The following is a 13,655-nucleotide window of genomic DNA, read 5'->3' as shown; positions in this document are numbered from 1 at the left end:
CTTTGACAGTGTTTAATGTAATACATCATGTACTTACTGTACTGTACCAGCCTACTATTGTTTTATGTATTAATGTTATGAAGTGGACATGTATTTGACGGTGGCATACTGATATAATAATCATTTTATCAAACTTTTACTGATGTAGTTGAAGGGAAACTGACAAAAATATGGTTTAAGCGTGAATCAGAATCAGCTTTATTTGCCATGTATGTGTACTGTTACGTATAATTCTATGTCCTGCTGTGAATGTTTGTGCATGTGTAAGTGTGTGTGCATGTGTGGGTATTCTATGTCTTTGAGTTCTAGGTGCAGCTCCCTGATGAGTGATTGAGGGCACCTGTATGAAGGTGTGGGTTTTACCTCTAGAAGTGTCTCCTTGCTCCGCCCTTGCTCTCTCTCGTCTGCCTGGCACCAGACCCTGGTCTTTAGTTAGGTTTGCACATTACAGTTTATTTGTGTCCTGTAATAAACTGGCGCCTGTGGTTTTTGAATCTAACTTGGTGTTGTGTCCCTCCTTATGTTGCGACTACCGAGCCGGTCGTAACAGTACGTATACATGGAATTTGACTCCGGTTTTCACATTGCTCTCAATGTAATAATACAAATAAACAAGAAAAATATAAAAACAATGAGACAGAGTAGAACAAAGAAACTAAGCATAAACATTAAACATTTAAATAAAAATAAATATAAATAAATAAAAATAAAAATAAAAATAAAAATAAAAATAAAAATAAAAATAAAAATAAATTAAATAAATATAAATATAAATATAAATATAAATATAAATATAAATATAAATAAATATAAATATAAATAAATAAATAAATACAAATAAATATCAATAAATATAAATAAATATATATAAATATACGTTTGATATATATCAGTAGTCACAGCTCGTTTACATTTTTGTTTTAAGAAACAAATAAACATACATATAGTGTCTAAGTTGTGAGCACTAACTATTTAGTTAGTTTTATTTTTCATACTAAGTTAACTTAATACAATTATATTCAGTGTATATACTGTGCATTTTTATGACTTTGTTTTCTTAAATTGAATAGGTCCTGCTCTGTTATTTTATTATATTGTATATAGTGTGCATTTTCCATACCCAATATTTTATTTTATTGTGTGACCCTGTTTGCTGCTGCCACAGATACATTTCCCCTTGGGGATGAATAAAGTATTTTTCTATTCTATTCTATTTGAAATGATGTCAAAACAGACGGGAGACACCGAGGTCAGAGGTCAGCTATTTCCTACGGTTGGGGTTTTTCCTTCTTCTTCTTTGAGGTTTATTGGCGGTTGGCAAACAATGAATTGGTACATTAGCGCCACCAACTGGTCGGGATTGTGGATCAGGATGTCTAGTACTTGTGGTTTTTTTGAAAGGACCGGTTGGAGCCGCTCTGAAGCTCTCGACCAATCGGAAGTGAGTGTTTTTCGCGCTGGTTGGCCACAGAGTTTGAGTTTCCCGCAAGCTTTTGATTCGGCTTGAATGAAATCCTTCGCTTTTTACAGGATGAATACGGACATATTTCCACTTTAACGACCGAGAGGAGACTCAACAGGTAACTACAGAAGAAACGGTCTTTCATGTTATTGTCATCCCGGAGGATATTTAGCCGGCGCGACCAACCATTTTAGCGAGAGAATACCTGATAGCTAGCAAGAGAGGACCTGCGAACGCAAGCTAGCTAGCTGACTGTGCTAACGGTAGTTCAGCTTGACTGGTTAGCTTCGGCTAGCTAGCATGGTTAGCTTTTCTTTCTTTTTTTATTAAACGAGCTGTCATGGCGCCTACAAAATTGAGTATAAATCACCGAAAACAGCACAACAATTTCAACACATTACTGCAACAATCATCAAGCTGTTACGCACATGCGTTTATTTATTTAGTCACGTGTTTTGTTTTTATCGGGTCGTGTGAAATAACTATCTTCAACTATCCAGAAAATAGTCCAAGCCGACACCCCCAAAGCGATTTAGACTATTTGCTGGAGTGCGACGTAATGGCTGACTGTAGCAATGACAGAGATGCGATTGTACGTAAAAAAATGGTTAAATGTAAAATGCACAATATATACAATGAGAACAGAGTACAAATATTAGATATAAAAAGCACTATATACAATGAAATATAATAATATTCAAATAACTAACTAACGTTAAACAGTAGTGCAACGATTTAACCACACAAACAAACAAACAGTGTTATTGATGTTGTTGTGTGATTTATTTGGCCAGAAAAATAGCCAATGTAACCTGTTAAGATTTTTAACTGAAGTGGTTCAATTACATAGATTATTCGCACCCCAATAGCATTACTCCGACTTGTCAGCTGCTTCCATTTCCGCGGCTTTTACGCAGCACACTTAGCCACCCACTCATTGGACATTCGCTGCATGCGGTGGAGCTTGCTTTGCAGCACAGCCTCCTGAATTCTCCACACCGCTTTGCACACAGACGGCAGCTAACTAATCCTTTCTGCAGGAGAAAGCAGACTTAAAATTGTCTCGGTCAGAGGTTTCCACCCGTGGTTTTTGTTCGTCTGCATGGGATTTAATCAAGATTTGACTTGATCTCGTTCACATTAGTTGTGATTCGAGTATGTGTCTGTATTTCATTGAGGCATTTGTATTATTTTAGTATACAGAGGTATTGTTGCTTCAGACACTTGGTCGATCGAGACACTCAACTTTGTTATTTAAAGCATCCAAAGCTTCGGGGATAGAACATTCCGTGACAGGTGCAGTTTTCTCTGTCGCCTCCAAAGCTCACTGTTCATGCTCCGCTGGGGCAAGTGAGTGAGTGCCATTTTGTAGGATGTGTAACGTTATGCTCCTAGGATTCATATCCCCAGAATGCCATTTTACAAAGAGCAGCAACAAACATTTATTGTTGATGTTGTCTGATGGAACCTGTGGAATAAGAAGTTTCTGTTTCTGTGCTGTAGCTCAGTGAGCCTGGAGGGGGTTAAATGGGATGGACAGCAAAGGTAGCTCCCTGCCTTCGATGCCCGAACCAGCCAACCCGATCAGCATGAAGCAGCCACCGGAGTCCCTCGGTGTACGGAAGGGTGGGGGGGACATGAGCAGTGACCCTGCTCTACCAATAATGGACAAAGCTGCCGCCACACTACAAGACGGTGTCCTTCAGAAGATGGCCGGCCACAGTCATAACAACCACAGCCACGAGAGGCTCAAAGACCTCACTTCCCGGGTGCTGAATGGGGACCAAGACACGCTGCCTAAGCTCTGTGCTCCAGAGCCACCCATGTTTAAGGGTGCTGAAGCCCCTGCTACGAATGGCACCCATCAGCACAATTGCACTCCTCATACTGAACACGAACTGAAAGCGACGATACCCCAGGTGCTGAAGCAGCCGTTGTTTGAGCCGTGCTGTGCCAATGGGACCAGTTTGTCCACGGCCACCGAAGATGCTATATCTGCACCGGAGAAGAGGCAGGACCTGAAGAAAAGGAGGGGGGGACCTCACAAACCAAACCTTGGTTCTTCTGCTGCTCTGGTGGAGCCACTTGACCGCACCAATGCTGGAGGTGGAACTGGAGCAGCTGATGAGGTTTTGCTTTTATTCCTACTTTTTTAAGAAACAAAGGATCCGTATTGTTTTAAATGAGAACTTCTGTTTGTCTGTGGCAACTATATTAACGACTAACAAGACCCGAATAATGTGCTACAGTTATGCTGACAGATGGTAATCAGAGAAAAGGACCACACATGTACATTTGAACAGACAGCACCAGGCCTCCTATGGACAGCTGAATACACAGTGAATGTTTTCTAACAGAGATGTTACATCTTTAAACTTAAATGAACAGCTGCAGAGACTCAATGTATTGCATGTGAATTATTGTAAAATACTGATAGAGAAGCATACGCGTGTGGGAACATAGTTGATTTTAGGAAGGAAAGGGTGTTGATCCTTGATGAGTTTCTATTTGTATCTGTTTATTTACTCACTATTCCTTCTCTTCTCCAGTCTGATCTCATCCCACAGCTGACGGAGGAGGATACAGAAGAGTCCCCTGTGCTGATCAGTTTTTCTGTTGGTGATTTGGTTTGGACCAAGGTGTCGGGGTACCCCTGGTGGCCTTGCATGGTGACCACAGACCCAGAATTTAACAATCACATCAAACCGAAACAGAAAGGTGAGTAACGGTCTCTACCACCTGCATCCGTTTGCATTAAGTGATGTGTTGAAGTAAAGGAGTCGGTGTTTTTATACCATTATTCATTTTATTGTGTTTTCTTGTTTCTGTTTTTAGCTGTCAACAGTAGGTTGGGGCCCCTTTATCATGTGCAGTATTTTGGAGACGCCCCAGAGAGAGGCTACATCTTTGAGAAGAACATGGTGTCCTTCACCGGGGAGGATCAATACCAGGAGCTCAGCCAGGGCAGCAAACAGCCAGCCTCTCGCGTCATACACAAGAAGGTAAATTGGCTTCTCCTCCTATGTGATGTCCCTGCCTGTTGAGGATGTGGTTTGCTGTCGTTTAGAAAGACTTTGGTCAGAAGTGTTGCAACATTAAAACATTGCACTTCCTTAAAATGTTTTATACGAAGTTCTCTCGTCATTACATTTCTAGAAAGTTGCATTCCAAATGAAGAATCGGGCCTTTTTTAAAACGGATACATTTGTTATCACGTCCTCTCCTGCACAACTGTCACATGCTGCTGATCACGTGTGTAATTTTGTTTTTAAATATTGCCCACAGTGTAAAATCAAGTATTTGTTCATGGCGTTCTCTTGGTAGCAACATGTGTTCCCCAGTTCAACACGATGATTAAACATTACGACTTTGTAACTTGTAGTAAAACCTTGGTATTTTCTCCCTTTGCCGTGCAGACGGCTCCCTCTGTGCCCCGTAAACTCCAGGCTCAGTGGAACATGGGCCTCATTCAGGCCAAGGAGGCCTTCATCATGTCACTGGATGAGCGCATGGTAAACTTCGCTTTTCTGTACGATGACGACGGGCCTCGTCTGAGGCCCTGCATCCTGGAGAAGCTGAGGCCAAAACAGAGCAACGAGATGGAGCAGGAAACGGAGTCGAGAGTCGGCCCGGACCTCCCTTCACTGCCGGTGGGCCCTGCCGACGACCCCAAAGCCGCCTCTCGGTCCCAAGACAGCACTTCAACAGAGAAAAAGACACAAGCACCCAGAACAAAACTCAGCTCGGGAGAATATCGAAGAAGGGGCAAAGGCCATCTAAATAATGTGCTGTTGAAAGACAAAGTTTCTTCCAAAGAAATGCTTCATCCGCAGCCGGCCTCACAGGTTCGTTCGGACAACTCACTAATGTGTTTCATCAGCTTGTGTTTTTTTCACGCAGACCTGCAGACACCTGTTCGGAGAGCAGGGACACGTATGAAATGATAAATATTGGACTTAAACGTTCCGAAATCAGACTAAATGTAAAGTGGACCGTAATCACAGGAAACAGCGTTTCAGCTCAGTGTAACTGGTACAAACATCGTTGACCCGCGTTATAGCTGCTGCTGTGAAGAATAGGCTTCAGGTATAAATTCATATTAACCCACAACTAATATTTTAACCTTTCAATGTGAACTAAAATGAACAAATTCAAGGTGTGAAAATACAAAGAGCATTTTGGAATGTAAACCGTTGTGGAACCCTGATTTTATGATCATATTTTGGCAGTCTAAGAACACTTCTGCCTTTTTAAGATGATGCCTTTTGATACATTTGGTTTCTTTATAGGATCCCACCACTTGTGCACCAGATCTACAAACTGAAACGGTCGTACCTCAGAGGAAGAAGAGGAGACCCAGACAGGCTCAGTCTCCCACGAAGACAGTTCGCAGAAGGAAAACATCTGCAACGGACAACTCTTCTGACCCCGGGAAGAACAGGAAATCGGAGCCGGTTTCTTCGACGGACAATATAACAGAGCCGGTCTCGCTTCCAGTTTCAGCTCCAGGTTGGTTGAAAGTTGAAACCCGGGCCGTGTGTTAAATCCGGGCTTGGCTGGTATGTGTTTACCAGAGCGGTGGAGTCTGCTGCTTAAACTGCCACATGTGGCTAGTAAAACAGTGACGTGGTTGGTTATTGTGGCATTTATCACTTAATGTGGTGTTTAAGAATTCTCCCTCCTGGTTGTATAAAGACGGTACATTTGTGCAAATAGTTTGTCCCTGAATGTATCCGAAGTGCTGCGTGTTGATTTTTAATGTTAAATAAATAAAGTCATGCACAGATAATCACATTTTAATGACCATTGGCTGCTTATTCCCCAACTATTTACAAAGCACAGGAAACCAATAACTAATGCTAATAATCCTCGTCCGTTGTGATATACAGAGAGCTTTTCGTTGACTTAGTCGCAGCAAAGGAGAATCTTCAATTTATTTTATTTTCTTCAGCCCAGTTAGGTGCTTGGCACATGGTGGGAGAAATCTTTTTAAATGAATCATTAGATACTCTTAAAGCATGTTGTGTTCTAACCATTAACAGCCGACGTGAACGTCTAAATCTGACCCAAATCAGGAAGTTCGACCTTTTCTAACGTTTGTTTTTAGTGAAGAGGCAGCGAAAGAAGAGGTCGCCGGCAGACACGGTTCAGCTGCCTAAAAAGAGACGTAAAACAAGCAACGCTGCAGAGAAACAGGTGAGGTTTCCCTCTGGTGCAACGTTATTACAGAATCAAAACGCCAACTGTTTCTGCAAAGTAACAGCTGCCATTGAGAAGGACCTCACTGTGGAGACTCGTCGAGCAAAAAGCTGTGTTTAAAATGCTGCGGCGAGATGTTTGGTACTACTAAGCATCAATATTAAAATGCATAGTAAGCACTTTGTTATAAAGTGTTGATTTTGTTGTTTATCAGAAACCTTCCCAGGACTCGACCTCAGAAGGAACGGAGAAAAAGCAGAGAAGAAGAAAGAAAACCGACAAAGACGTAACGGAAACCAAGAAGAGAATGACCAAGTCTAAAGCTCCCCTCACCGGTAAACCATCCAACTCTGTAAAGTTCACATCTGACACCTCTGCTGTTTGTTCTTGACTCCACAGCATCTCTCTATGTTACGGCTCCGCAGTGCTTAGTTGTCATTATCAAACACTTTGTCTCCACAGAAGAAGACTCAGAGAAACCAAAGCGTAGGAGGAAAAGGAAGCAGGATGGAGAGACTGAGATCACATCCTCCAAGGCCAAGAGAAGGCGGGTCACCCCCTGTCCTGATCCCGAGGTGAGGGGGAATACATGTACGAAATGTCCTCATAAACACAGAGAAGGTTGAAAGCGCTCCAACAATTATTCAAAACGAAAGTCTGCCAGTGCAAGTTGTTTGGTATTATTTTATTTAAAGTGGTACAAACTGTCTTCAAGCATGAAGACGTTTGATTGATAATCATGTTGCAGATTTATGTAGATTCAATTCTAATTGTTGTGAATCAGCGTTGTCTCCTTTATTTAAAATCCCCCACGTGTTGTTTGCTGCAGGGTTCTGGGAGTGAAGGACGTCCTGATTCTCCCAGTGACAGCTTAGACGGGACGAAGAAGGGCGAACGGAAGAAAGAGTTTGTCTGCCAGGTAACCGACTCTTGATTCAAATGTAGGACATTTATTGTGAAAATGCTGCTTCCCTTTGTTTCTAAATGCAAAGTGTTTTTATACAAACATGCTGAAACCCACTAGTCCCATAATCATCTGTGGGATGTAAACATATTTTCAGCTTTAACTGAAATGTCTATTATAAATCTCTCTTTATGTATTTTCTCCCCGACAGACGTGTGAGCAGGCTGGGGAGGACTTGGTGCCCTGTGAAGGCCAATGTTATGGGATGTTTCACCTCCAGTGTCTGGGTCTGTCACTCAAACCCGACGAGAAGCTGCTGTGTCAGGAGTGCAGCACAGGTGAGGAGCTCGCACTGTCCACAAAACAACACTTGATCTCATTTCATTGTCTTTTTCTGACCAATAGCGGACGCTTGTTAACAGATCACTAACCGGTAACTGTCAAGAATAGTGCCTTGGAGGACTGAGACTTGGTTGTAGTTCTGTAAGGTGTTCGTGATAATAGAAGTAATGATTGCTGTTAAACCTCTCTCTCTTATTATTCCCCTTCCTGTTTCTCCTCTCAGGAATTCACTCGTGTTTCACCTGTAAGCAGCCGGACGGCGCTGTGCGGCGCTGCCACGTTCCGCACTGCGGCAAGTTTTACCACGAGGCGTGTAGCCGCCTCAACCCGCTCACCGTGTTCGACAACAAGGGCTTCCGCTGCCCGCTTCACGCCTGCCTGAGCTGCCACTACGGCTGCCGCACCAAGCAGAAGTCCACCAAAGGTGGGGCTCGTATATCCTGCCGTTGAGACTCTCTTAGTGTTACAGCTGGCTGTGAGACTCACCGTCATTTCTGGGCTCTATAAAGGATCAAATGCACTCGTTGCCAAAAGTTAAGAACCCGTATTTTCATATTTATATCTTTGTATAAAGGCAGATTATTTATTTCTGGCATGCTGAACTTCGTAGGAGCTGATGGAAGTTTATTGTGCTTTTTTGTAAAGCTGTGTCGGACGGGTAACTAAAGAAACCACATCATCATAGTCTTCATCAGCCAACAACGCCCTGACCGTTGGAGAGAATAGAATAGATCTGTTGGTGTGTGACATAGTGAGATTACATCATTTCAGTTTGTGACAGGATGATCAGTGTTTGTCACAGCAGACTCTTCTTTCGCTCGTACTCCTCACGCTGTGCATCTGTCTGATCCGGTGTCTCTTCCGCTCTGCAGGCAGGTTGATGCGTTGCCTGCGCTGCCCCGTGGCGTACCACGCCGCTGACCTGTGTGTGGCGGCGGGCAGTGAGATGATCACCAACACCGCCATCATCTGCACCAACCACTTCAACGCCAAGAAGGGCTACAGCCACCACAGTCACGTCAACGTCTGCTGGTGCTTCGTCTGCTCCAAAGGTTTGCCTCTCCTCCTATTTATCACCAAAGAGCAGTTTCAGAAGACTTCTATTGATATTGTTTTGTCTACTTAGCCGATCAGCACTTTAATCATTTTCTGAGTTTGTGTTAAAATTACACTCAAATCCAGAAAGAACTCCGGTCGTAGAGTTTGTCGAGCAAGATTTAAAGTCAGTGTGTCTTTGGCTACGTATTCCCCAGTGAAACTTCTTCTTCTTCTTATTATTATTATTATTATTATTATTATTATTATTATATAAAACGTGGATCCGGAGCTACAGAGTGGTCTGCTTCACACACTCCTCCCTTGTCACTCAAAGTTGCAGTTTATTAATGAACGATGTCGTGATGTTGTTGGCTAAAACTGGTCGGTACCAGCTTACGTGAGCACACTTCATATTTCGTTTGACAGAAAGAAAAGATTCTTGGATTTTGAGATGAAAAGAAATACAAAGAAATGAATTAGTTTTGCATACATTAAGTATGTGATCTAAAAGGTTTTCATTTCTTTTTAAACCAGTCCGCCCACTTCATCCTCTCAGCTTCACAACTGAAACATACAGAGCAGCTGTGTGTGGGTTAACGAGTGGGTGCGTTGCAGTCTTCTTCTGTGCTAGTCTGGGTTTCATTGTGCTAGTTTTATCACCCTTGCACACATGACCCACCTGTGAATTGGGGCTCTCTGACCAGCTCTCGTGCTTCTGACTTGTGTCTGAACGTTTCCATTGCTTCCTGTGTTGCAGGAGGACAGCTGCTGTGCTGCGAGTCTTGTCCTGCAGCTTTTCACCCCGACTGCTTGAACATCGCGATGCCCGATGGCAGCTGGTTCTGCAACGACTGCCGGGCGGGAAAGAAACCCAAATACAGAGACATCATATGGGTCAAACTGGGAACATACAGGTCAGAGAAACGGATCCCTGATCCAGTACCAGTACCGTGTTGTGACCGAGACTCACACCTCTTCTTGTCCTCCCTAGATGGTGGCCTGCAGAGATCCACCACCCCAGAAGCATCCCCACCAACATCCAGCACCTTCGCCACGAGATCGGAGAGTTCCCCGTCTTCTTCTTCGGCTCCAAGGACTACTTCTGGACTCACCAGGGCCGAGTGTTTCCGTACATGGAGGGAGACCGGGGCAGCAAGAACCAGAGGACCGGCATCGGCAAAGTCTTCAAGAACGGTGAAGATCTAGAAGAACCGTTCTTCGGCCATTTCTGTAATCCATCGATTAGTCACGAAGACTCTGGAAGGAAAGAGTCTCTTCTTTGATTGTTAGTTTAGGTTTATGTGGACTTAAAGGAAACCTTTTCAAGTGATATTTGAGGACTCACTCTTCAGCATCATATACAGGAGGCCAGCTTTGTCCAACTCTGTTCTATAACATGTTACAAAGAAGATTAAGACGATCTAGAAAAGCAAACATCTTCTAGTTGAGTAGTTTTGAAATTGCACTTGTTCCATTCTACCGACCGCTGTTGAGCATCAGGTTATGCTGAAGGTTTCCACAGATGAAATGCAATGAGCCTCTACTCTTGTTTCCTCAGCTCTGCTGGAGGCTGAAGCTCGATTCAAGGAGATCAAAATAAAACGCGAGGCCAAGGAAGCACAAGAGAACAGCCGAAAGCCGCCGCCATACAAGTTCATCAAGGTGTGAAACCTCAACGTTTGCATCTTTGTTTAACACCTTTGTACCTGAACGTTCTCATCTGTAACTCATGTTCCATGATGGGTTTGTTTCCCTCCTATCAGGTGAACAAACCCTTCGGTAAGGTTCATTTCTACACCGCCGACGTGTCCGAGATCCCAAAGTGTAACTGTAAGCCGGCGGACGAGAGGCCGTGCGGGTTTGAGTCCGAGTGTCTGAACCGCATGCTGCAGTACGAGTGCCACCCTCAGGTGTGTCCCAGCGGGGAGCGCTGCTGCAACCAGGACTTCACCAAACGCCTCTACCCAGAGACCAAGATCATCAAGACGCCCGGCAAGGGCTGGGGCCTGATCTCTCTCCGGGACATCAAGAAGGTGAGGCCGCCGGCCGTCCTGTTAGAAAACGCTCTGCCCTGTAGAACCCCGACAGCTGTGAGACATGTCGAAACACCAACGCATCGCTGGTTTGTTCCTCAAACAGGGCGAGTTTGTGAACGAGTACATCGGGGAGCTGATAGACGAGGAGGAGTGCCGGGCGAGGATCAAGTGCGCCCACGAGAACAACATCACCGATTTCTACATGCTCACCATCGACAAGGTCCGTGACCACACGGACGCTGGCCGTCCTTCCTGTTTCCTTCAGTTTGCTCCTCTGTGTGTCGGGGCGCTGCTTACTGCTCAGCAGTGCCATTTCCACTGGGAGCTAGATCAACACAATGGTATTGCATTGGGAGTGTTACATGATGAGCAACTGTGGCATTACAGGAGTCAATACTACAAATGCATCCTCAGAATCGCTGAGTCCTACAAATCCATCTGTTAAATAACAGAAATAACAGAATGACAATGTTGGGAACTAATCTACAGATTATAAAAGCTCTGAAGTAACTTGGAGGCACTTCTTCCTCTTCCTGGTTTTAAGGACCGGATCATCGACGCCGGTCCGAAGGGGAACTACTCTCGCTTCATGAACCACAGCTGTCAGCCCAACTGTGACACGCAGAAGTGGACGGTGAACGGAGACACGCGGGTCGGACTGTTCGCCGTCCGCGACGTCCCAGAAGGTGAGACTGGTCAGAAAGCAGACCGCCGAGCGCTTCCGCTACACAACAACACCGTCACAACAGTCCGACGCTTCGTCTTTTCAAACATGTTTTGTTTCTTTCCGTGTTTCAGGGACGGAGCTGACCTTTAACTACAACCTCGACTGCCTCGGGAACGAGAAGACCGTCTGTCGCTGCGACGCTCCCAACTGCAGCGGCTTCCTGGGTGATCGACCGAAGGTGAGCTTCACAAACACCGCTTCAGTTACCTGAATACCAACATATTCCACATGTCAACTGGACTGCTTTTGGGACATTCATACAAATTGTGTGTTTGCAAAGTCCGGGTATATTCGGTGGTCGGTATGTTTTTGAGTCGAGTGTTTTGAGGCTCGGGTTCAGAGAAAGTAGGTCCACTAAAAAGTTATGTGACAGCCTCATTACGGAACAAATGTTCTGAAGAAAAACATTGATCACATTTACCCCAACCTGGCGTCTCCTCTGCAGAACTCAAACGGCCCGACGGCCGAGCCAAAAGCCAAGCGGTTGAAGAGAAAGTATAAAAGGAGGAAACTTGAGGGAAAGAAGAAGTCCGACGACGATTGTTTCCGCTGCGGAGACGGAGGGCAGCTGGTGCTCTGTGGCAAGAAGATCTGCAGCAAAGCTTATCACCTGTCCTGCCTGAACCTCACCAAGAGACCCTTCGGTACGAAACCCCGGCAATAACTCGCCACACGCAGCCTGTTGGTCTGCAAAGTTGCTGTTGTAGATTTTAATCGCTTATCAATGAGAAACCGAGCACATATACATCTACGTTACAGTCGTCCTGTTAACACAACGCCAGTCATGTGGTTGACGTAAAACAGAAGCATATGCGCACACACACATCCATAGGTCTTTAACTCGTTCCTTTTATTTTCTACTTGTTGCAACATGTGTTCATGACTAATCTGCTTCAAAGGGCTTTTCTAATACATTTAATTAACAAGACTTCCTGATTGTAGAGCAGAGACTCCACGCTGTTTGGTGCAACCTGCTGCTGACGGAGTTAACTACTTTATGTTAAGTTTGTTTATATTCAAAGAGGTTTGTATATATCTCTGCACATACACGGAGTATCACTCTTAGATTACATTCTTTTGAGTTTGAATGTGTAAAGATTCAGTTTTCCGAGCTTTCTTTCTGTCTGAGTTTATTCCACCGCGGTTCATCGTGACGTGTTCTTGGTCCTCGCTGCCTGCAGGCCGCTGGGACTGCCCCTGGCACCACTGTGACGTCTGCGGGAAGAACTCCGAGGCGTTCTGCCAGCTCTGCCCCAACTCCTTCTGCAAGGCTCACCAGGAGGGGGCGCTGCGCTCCTGGCCCCCCACAGGACAGCTGTGCTGTCTGGAGCACGAGGAGCTGGAGGGAACCAACAACCAGGATCAGGGCATCGCCACGACGACGAAGACGACCCCCCCCACCACTGCCGCCGCCGGCAGCCGTCCACCCAAAGGCTCCAGGAAGGCAGAGGGAGCTGAGGCCAAAACAAAACTCTCCAAGAGGAAAGCAGCAGAGGCCTAAAACGAGACTCTGACGCCTGCTTCCACGTTCATGAACAGATATAAAGCCCACGTCATGTCTCCAGCATCACCACAACCAAGGCACTGTACACTCTCACCATCAGGGAACGCCGCTTCTCTCTCAGCTCGCCGCTCAAACTATTTTTATTTTTAAAAACGTTTATTTTTCTCTCGTCTGCACTGAGGCGACCCCCGCCCTCCCTGTGGTGAAGCACAACGCAGCAGAGCGACGGTCAGGAGACTTGTACGCGCTTTCCTCCACCAACCAAGCTGCCTGTTGAGTTTTAGTTTTATTGTTGTTTTTTGTGGTTCTAGATTAACAACAGTAGCCGGCTGAGGAAACAGAAGCAGCTTTAAATAAAACTGAGCAGCAGCGAACGTCAGTCAACAGCAGAGTTTTATAGCTATATCTATATATGTGTATATCAAAGACCAAAACTATGATTA

At 44.8% G+C, this 13,655-nt stretch overlaps 1 protein-coding gene across 2 annotated transcripts; it reads left to right on the top strand.

Annotated features, from left to right (window-relative positions):
• Positions 1–1,538: 1,538 nt before the first annotated feature.
• Positions 1,539–13,655, top strand: nsd2 (nuclear receptor binding SET domain protein 2). 2 transcript variants are annotated; one of them, XM_079285998.1, is made up of 22 exons: positions 1,539–1,580; positions 2,966–3,591; positions 4,012–4,180; positions 4,298–4,464; positions 4,879–5,307; positions 5,752–5,971; positions 6,570–6,658; positions 6,876–6,996; positions 7,124–7,236; positions 7,491–7,580; positions 7,777–7,903; positions 8,131–8,331; positions 8,780–8,959; positions 9,703–9,859; positions 9,937–10,139; positions 10,504–10,607; positions 10,709–10,978; positions 11,085–11,201; positions 11,526–11,667; positions 11,780–11,886; positions 12,154–12,352; positions 12,890–13,655. In XM_079285998.1, the coding sequence occupies exons 2-22, from the start codon at positions 2,995–2,997 to the stop codon at positions 13,207–13,209; spliced, it is 4,122 nt and encodes a 1,373-aa protein (XP_079142124.1). In that variant the 5' UTR covers positions 1,539–1,580; positions 2,966–2,994; the 3' UTR covers positions 13,210–13,655. The 2 variants fall into 2 exon arrangements, with proteins under 2 accessions (XP_079142124.1, XP_079142125.1); XM_079285999.1 differs by lacking the exon at positions 12,890–13,655 and adding an exon at positions 12,651–12,761.

This window comes from Melanostigma gelatinosum, assembly GCF_949748355.1.
Source record: "Melanostigma gelatinosum genome assembly, chromosome: 16".
NCBI classification, from domain to species: domain Eukaryota; kingdom Metazoa; phylum Chordata; class Actinopteri; order Perciformes; family Zoarcidae; genus Melanostigma; species Melanostigma gelatinosum.
This window is presented reverse-complemented; position numbering and strand designations above follow the sequence as displayed.